Source organism: Ceratosolen solmsi, unplaced genomic scaffold, assembly GCF_000503995.2.
Source record: "Ceratosolen solmsi marchali unplaced genomic scaffold, CerSol_1.0 scaffold53, whole genome shotgun sequence".
NCBI lineage: Eukaryota > Metazoa > Arthropoda > Insecta > Hymenoptera > Agaonidae > Ceratosolen > Ceratosolen solmsi.
In genome coordinates, this window is record NW_011948441.1 from 792,569 (window position 1) to 801,168 (window position 8,600).

At 34.2% G+C, this 8,600-nt stretch overlaps 1 protein-coding gene across 2 annotated transcripts; it reads left to right on the forward strand.

The window, feature by feature from the left end:
* Window positions 1-5,309, forward strand: FoxK (forkhead box K). Of its 2 annotated transcripts, XM_011503895.1 has the most exons (7): window positions 1-496; window positions 1,102-1,466; window positions 2,314-2,717; window positions 2,809-3,187; window positions 3,284-3,534; window positions 3,735-3,837; window positions 4,151-5,309. In XM_011503895.1, exons 2-7 carry the CDS (start codon window positions 1,108-1,110, stop codon window positions 4,332-4,334), a joined length of 1,680 nt encoding a protein of 559 aa, XP_011502197.1. In that variant the 5' UTR covers window positions 1-496; window positions 1,102-1,107; the 3' UTR covers window positions 4,335-5,309. The 2 variants fall into 2 exon arrangements, with proteins under 2 accessions (XP_011502197.1, XP_011502196.1); XM_011503894.1 differs by lacking the exon at window positions 1-496 and having other exon boundaries at window positions 619-1,466.
* The last annotated feature ends 3,291 nt before the right edge of the window (window positions 5,310-8,600 follow it).

Sequence of the window (8,600 nt, forward strand, 5' to 3'; positions counted from 1 at the left end):
GTTGAAACAGAAGGAAAGAAAATTAAGGAAACAGCAAAGAAAAGAAGGAGACGTCACGTTACCTCGAGTAACACGGATGGGCTCCAATAAAAAAACAAAAATAATAAAAAATACAAGAATTATAATCAAAAAGAAAGGCGAGAAATTTTCGTCTAATTGTCGTGCACGAGAATTAGGAGCTTATGTTTAGGTGTCCTGTGTCGATGGATCGTTCGAACATTGCGCCAGCACGCGCTGCTCCTTGGCCTGTCACGTGGTAGCCACCCACGTTTTGCCGTGTTGAACTCGTGTGTGCGCGCTTTGTGGGTAAACAAGAAGGAGAAGGAGGAAGAGGCGCTCACTGGGAAAGTCTTTCGAGCGATAGACGGATTGAGGAAGGCAAAAGAGGTGGAGGAAGAGGCGCCTAGCCGCCCGTTCACGGCTATTGTCGACAGCATTTATCGAGACAGCGATCGAAGGTGTGCGAATTTGTTTTCCAACTCGCACGTATATATGAGTAAGTGTTTCTTTTCTAGCTCCCTCTTTCACTCGCGCGCGCATACATTCTCTCACACACATACACACATACAAACACACACACACACACGCACACACACACACACACACATACCTTAGCCTTACTAGTGCTCCATCTTTCTTCCGCTCGTTATAACTTGAATTATCGAGTTCTTGGCGCACACGAGACTTGAACAAGAGTTAATAAAGTGCGAGTGGAAGGTTTGAGCCCACAACTTGACCACGTTCCGCATCTACATACGCGTATTGGTCTTTCAGGGTACGATTGAAGATACATAGCTAGCAAGTTTCCGGGGTCTAGAGAGAAAAAAAGAAGTATACGACAGAGGCCGGCCATATTACGCGGACGAGATTACATATACACACGTGCATGCTCATACGTATATGAGCTTCGCGAGGTGCATGTGCTGTGTTCGTTCTTTGGTCCTCGCTGTTTTAAGGGCCGACACATTCCGACTGACTTAAAACGGGTTACTGCTTTTTTTGTGAACCTGCCTAGACTCTCTTGGATTGATCACTCTATCTCTTTCCTGTGAAAACGAGCTTGCAATCACTGTTAGTTGAAGGGGGCAAATATTGATATAGATTGAGATGTCAACATACACAAGGACACAAGAGAGTGATGCTTGGGCATTGCTAGCCCTTAAGTCTACACCAGCTAGTCCATCTAAGATGCAGTGGAATCTAGAGACAAAGGGGGCACCCATCGCTCGATTAGAAGGCAGAGAGTTTGAATACATGGTACGTCAAAGACGCATCACCATTGGCCGCAATAGTAGCAAAGGAGAAGTCGATGTTAACATGGGACACTCAAGTTTTATATCGAGAAGGCACCTTGAAATATACTATGGTCATCCCTACTTTTTTATGACATGTAATGGGAAAAATGGAGTTTTTGTTGATGGTGTTTTTCAACGAAAAGGTGCAGCTGCCTTTCAACTGCCAAAGACGTATGTAAATTTTAATACATTCAAAATTGATATGCTTATGTGAATTCCATTTGAAATTTTTTAAAAATTTTTATAGCTCTTATATATAACTTCATACAAGACATGGCATTAATTTTTTAATATGCCATTTTATTTGTATATATGTATGATCATCAACTTGTTAGGAAATCAATTTATAAGCAATTATAATATAATATATTATAAATGAGAGTTGAACAAAAGGCATTAACTAATACTTAAAAATTTTTTATATTAAATTTCAAATTTTATCAAAATAATTGATAATTTTATTTAATAGTACAATTTAACATAGATAACTAGACAACAAATAATTATCTTAAATGTGTATATAGACATTATTTGTTTGGATGATGAGGTTATTATCCTTTGAGGGATTGGGCTATAATTTTATAAATTTACTTATAGATTTAATTAAATATCTTCTTTAATCTAAAACTTCAAGTGTACATCATATTTTTAATTAAATGTTTTAATAATTTTTACAATGTAAATGTGCGTTCTTATTTAATAGAATATTTTTACAAATTATGGGTATAATTTAGATAAAATTGTAAATTCCTAATCTTGTATGTGATTATTTGCTTGTTTCTTGTATTATAGTTGTATTAACATTTTTAAATATTTCGTTTGTCATTTAAAGTAAATATTGATATTTTGAATGTTGTTATAAAATTATATCAAACTGTACCAGATCCATAAAATTAATCCGTTTGCACTTGTTATAAACAATTATTTGGTAGTGCAATTAGGATTGCGCGAAGAAGGCTGAAGGGGGGGAGGGTTCGACGAAGGTAACAGTTGTAAACATTTGTTGGGTATTTAACAGGTGCACATTCAGATTTCCAAGTACAAATATAAGGCTCGTGTTCCAATCGCTAGTGGATGAGCAAGAGCAGAGTAATGTAAGGGTGGCTTCACCACCTAAGCAAAGAGCACCACTGCCGCCTTTGCGTATAAATATTCCGGATACCGGTTACAGTAGTCCTTTCCCGTCACCGACGGGAACGATAAGTGCCGCAAACTCGTGTCCAGCGAGTCCACGTTCTGGACAAGGTAAAAGAAACATATCGGCAGATTTACAAATGGTCGCGGTTTATGCAGCAGCAGTTGCCAATGACCCACAAAACACATCGATAGAAAGGCATGATGCGACACAAAGTACAAGTAGACAAATGAGCCCAGAGCCAGGGACAGAACCTCGTTATAGAAGCGGAGGTGGTGGAACTAGTGGTACGTAACGCTTTCCCCTAATATAGGAAAATATTGCTTCTCTATGAAGAATAATTGTAGTAATTATTTGTATGTTTGTTGAAATCTTTAGCAAATGGCAATGTTGCCGCGTCACATTATAGTCCTCCAAAAGATGACTCAAAACCACCATACTCCTATGCTCAACTTATCGTTCAAGCAATAGCCTCAGCGCCTGATAAGCAACTCACGTTATCAGGAATTTATTCCTACATAACGAAACATTATCCTTATTATAGAACGGCCGACAAAGGTTGGCAAAATTCAATTAGGCATAATCTATCACTGAATCGATATTTTATTAAAGTACCGAGAAGTCAAGAGGAGCCTGGTAAAGGATCATTTTGGAGGATAGATCCTCAGTCAGAGGCAAAACTTATCGAACAAGCATTTAGACGACGAAGACAACGAGGTGTGCCTTGTTTTCGGGCCCCCTTTGGACTATCGTCAAGGTTAGTGCCTTCTGACTATTTTAAATAATGTATACGTCCCTTTTTTTTAAATTAATTTTTAATAATCTATTAATAAACAATGTATCGATCGCGTAGAAGTGCACCAGCGTCTCCATCCCATGTCGGCATCAGCGGCTTAATAACTCCTGAATGTCTCAGTAGAGAAGGATCTCCTGGACCAGAGTCATACCCAGATAGTTCAGTACCTTCTCCAGCTGGTCAGTTAAATAGTCAGTCAGCACCTGGTTCACCCGGTCATCCGTATGTGCCGCCCTCGCATAAATCACGCCTGATGCAACAAATTACAGTAGTAACCAATGGTGTTAATAGTGATTCTAACAGAGATGGTAAGCTGTTTAGATTTGCTTTTTCTTTCTTTTTTTAACATACCATGTTACTTACTGGCCATGACTTTTATAAAGAATCATAATTATCGTAAATTTTCTGTGATGCATGTGCAAGCTTCTCTCAACTTTTTTGCGCTCACTTACCCACGCACACAATAACAAAACGTATTAACGTATTAAATACGAATATATATTTTCAGACAAGTATTTGCTACCTGGAAATGTATGCGAAGACCATGCTTTATCTCCAGCTGGCCAGTATAGTCCAGCTCCTGTTATTGTACAAACAAGTTATAATTACAGGTAAAATACCAGGATGATTTATACACAAGTTTTCACGCTATTTTCGAAATGTGCATAAAAATGTTATGTAATTATATAGCAATTATTATCATAAAAAATAACTAAAGATTACATATTATCAGATATCTTTCTTATAAAGACTTATATCAGAAGGTACTCCGAGTCGTTGTTTTTAAGTTGTTACAGTAATATAAAAACTTTCTAACTAGAGTATTTATTCGTAACTTGAAGTTTGTATGCATGATATATGAGAGTAGATATTGGCTAAAACATAGTTACAGCATTAATAATGAATATCGTAAAATGTTTATAGTGGTAACTTTATTGGACCTGACGTAGGCGTCGGTGTGAGCAAACGCACACACGAGGAACCAGATAGTTCGCCGGGTTCACCAGCACCGTTGGCTATCGTTGAGAGCCCTGAGCCACCAGAGCAGCAGCCACAACAGCAACACCAGACGAAGCGTCAGCGTGTGCATGAGACCGACGATCACTGAACACACTATTGCGTAGCGCGCGCTAGCCACTTCAAAACTATTACTTTTCTTTTGTATGTAGGATAACGCTGTCTTATCGCATTCACCTAAATCGCCAAATGTTCTCGTCCACACCTTCCTGTAATTTGTGCTCGACAGACATTCATCGGTGCATCAATATCAATCGCTGCTTTGGGAGATAGAGAGGAAGATAGAAGGATCTATATGAGTTTCGAGCGGCCCAGTGTCCGAAAATATATATTCGTTCGATTCTTAGCTTTTCGTAGAACGGTCCGTTATAAGCATCACCAGTTGTGATCTTTGATGAACGTTACGGAAAGATAAAGAGAATTATTGGTGAGACATGAGACGATGTAAGAGGAACAAAACGCAAAAAAGTTTATATTTATTTGAAAGGGGCGGGGAAATGAATTTATAGTTAGTTCTGTCGCTTAAGAAGCGTTCTTATTCGATTAATTTTTACTTGACTTTGCCTACTGCTGCAATGAATTTCAAATTTTTATAGCAGCTAGACAAGATATGTTCCTCGGATTCTAGATATATAGTTTGTAATAGATTGGCCACCAAAGGGTTTATGCCTTTTCTTTTTCACTTTTAAATTATTTTACGATATTAAATCAGAGATAAAATTATTTAAAAGCTATACATACTTTCCATTATAATTTCAGAAAATAAAAAAGAAAAAAAAAGAAAAGAAATCTATCGAATTTTAAGACATTTCTTAAATTGGTAAGTTTCTGGATTAACTTCCCGTCAGGAATGTTAACAGTTAATATTCTCATAATGTGCCTGCCCGAACGAAAGAGCGAGAGAATGCGTGAGAAGTGTAGGATTGACTCGCTATATTTGTACCAAAAAGAGACATTTCATTCAAATATGTAACATTTACTTGTTGGACAATGACTAGTTGACATGAGATTTTCCTGGCCAAAGAGTTGCAAACCTATTGTATTCGAAGCCCTAGGAAGAAATCGATGCAAATTATTAATTATTAAATCAATATCAATTATAAAATTATTAATATATGTGTATATCTATGCATACCTATGTGCGTAAGTCTGTGTGTGTATGTCCTTATATGTAAACACACACACACACACATACACCCATATATTTACATATATATATATATATATATATAATTTATTAATGAGCATAAAAAAAAACAAAAAATTATTAGATGCATCTTTTATGGGTTTATCGTAGCAATTTTTGGGTATAAAATCTTCTTAAATTCAAAAATAGAATAATTGAAAGATAATGTCATTATCCAAATCAGGCATAATATCAATAATGGATTAGAAGTATTAAAAATAATGTGTAAATTTTTAGCAATAACATTAAAAATGCTCGACGCTTATTATATTGAAAATCGTTTATTTAGTAAATGATCTTAATTTTCGTGCAGTAGCAAATGTCCGACGCCTATACATACCGAAACTCCTCTCTTTTGTTCAATTTTTTTTGTGAACTCTGCTTCGCAATCTGATTTTCTTGCTATTAAAATGTATCTTTATTTTTGCTTCGTTAATACGTGTTTCTAAGAAAGATTTTGTGAACAATTAGAGCGTACGAAACCTTGTTATATAAAAAAGCGAGGAAGAAAGAGAGAGAGAGAGAGAGAGAGAGAGAAAGGAACAAGAAGCGTGATAAGTTTATAAATAAAAAAAAGTGATATTGAATAGAGTTTTTGTTCGAGTACGGAACGTCAGTCAGGATTATCCCTTTTCCGAGCCTGATCTTATAATTTTGCACCAAAGTTCCCTTTGACCTTTGTTCCAACGAACCTATTGGAAAGATTAATGTACTATATGCATATAGTTCTAAAGATGTACACATTAGCATTACGCATATTCGTATACACAAAATATACATAAAAGAATATATATATGTATGTATATGAGAGTGTGTGTATATACATATGAATATATATATATATATATATATATATATATATATATATATATCTATATATCTATATTATATATATAAAATATATATATTATAAATATTATGTTGAAACTGGAGATTTTAATATCTCGATTCGCGTCTTTTTCTAAGCGATTAAACTATGACATTTGGTGAAGTTCATAAAGATTTGTGTAAGAAAAATACAGGAAATAAAAGAAGAATCGTGATATTCGACTAGAATGACCTGAATTAATTCTTTCGAAATCATTTGTAATTCAAATGGTTCAATGCTTGTTCAACTAGTCAGTTGAGCCTACTATAAGGCTTACATAACTTCTTAAGAAGTTCACCCGAGTCTATTCAATGAAGAAATGTGCATGTGGATTAACCAAAGTAGCTTACTTAAGGTGTATAAAAATATTACGTGTAAAATGGAAATTATTTTTTTAGATTTTTAATGCATTTGAAAAATGTTCAATGATTTATGTTTTGTGATCAACGTTGTTTACACGAAATTTCAAAAAACATGGGAAAGCAAATGTTTACATGTTATCAAAGTATTAGAAATTTAAAAGAAATTATTTGTTTCATCTGCAAGTATGCTCTTACGTGTTTTTCTTTAAAAGAAAGTGATATTTACTAACATCTCAATTATAAAACTAGTATTTAGCTTCATGATATCCTGAATGACGTGATGATACTTCATTAAATTCAGAAAACAAGAAACAATGATACTTATAACTTACCGAGTTAAAGAGATGAAAACAAAATAAACAAAAAGAGGTTAAAAGTGAATTTGTTTATGTATGAGTGCAAGGAGAAATTGCGCGTGAGGGAGTAAGAGCAAGAGCAAAGAAATAAAAAAAAGTTATATAATATAAAGCGATCTCTATTTTTATCACAAAGCAAGAGAAGACGCTTGTAAAACGAGAAAACGGAAGATAAATTGATGATGACCGATCTGTTAATGATCGATAGGTCAATTTTTGCGTTAGAAAACATTATATAATTGTCAAATAATTAACTTAGTCTACAACGAAAATTCTCGTGTTATTTATATATTTACATCTCAATTATTATGTTATGTAAATAATTGAACAGAATATTTTTTTCTTTTCATGAAATTAATGTATATTTCAACTGTAATACCCACAAATACATCTGCGATACATTAACATTATTCGGTAAATATTAATCAGAAAGACTATTAACAGTTAAGTTTTGTTTAAAAAATTGTAAGTTATGTTGTAGAATAATATATTAGAATTACTTTTCAAAGTACAATTACGTACTGTTTAATTATTTACATTTCAATTTTTTCAGTGTGACTTGCTTTTATGAAACAAAGTAAGAATGATAAAGAACGAAGGAAATGAGATTAGATTTTTAAATATTTGATTTCAATTATCATGTGTATATTTATTGTCGAAATCAGCAGTCACCACCTTGGTGAGCGATATAATAAATCAGAATGCGAAACAATATAATAATCGTGTTTTGCATCGTACAAAGCGCAAGTATTAATCGAGTACTTAACCAATTGTGATTGATATATTGGCGATAGACGGAAATCGATAATAATTGTGAGCGTACAATAAGTCCGTAAACGCGAGATAATATGAGCAGCCAGACATGTAGTTGTAGACCTTTTTTGGAGAACTTTAATTTAAGTATTTTTCAATCCAAAGTGTTCTCTAAATCAAACAAAAACAAAACCAAAAAGACGAAAAATAATCGGTCAATCAGTTTTTTTGAAAGAGGACAAGGATTCTCGCTATTTTATGAAAAAGAAAAGAAAGAAAGAAAGAAAGAAAAAACATTTCGAGACGGACAAAAACAAAATTAAAATGGACTAAATCATCATTGAGGACATGTATAATAAATAAAAAAGAAAAAAAGGAAAAATAGAGTAATATTGAGAGTGTGATGGAGCCGGAAATAATTTAAGAGCTTTCGGGTGAAAGTTTGTTGAAAACATATATTTAGATTCCTGATAATCGATAATTCTCTGTACGTATCTGTTCAACATCACTCCTCTGTTTCTTCATTTTCTCCTAAGTACCTAGAAAAAAGCAACACGTCACTTGTCGCTAATAAAATTTATTAAACGTTCACGAGTTTTTCATTTGAGCATGAACCAACATAGTTCATTTACACTCCTTATCCTGTATTCATTCGAAAGAAAACGAAATATTTCCCAGTGCAAAATGGGAAGAATGTCAAGAGCATAATTACAATTCCAAGTGTTTTAGGTACGCGAGAGCTGCATCGATTATCAGGATATCCGCGGTTATGTGATGCGCGGTATGGCTAGTGAGTATGGAAGAGAGTGTTTTGTTTGTTTTTGTTTGTTTG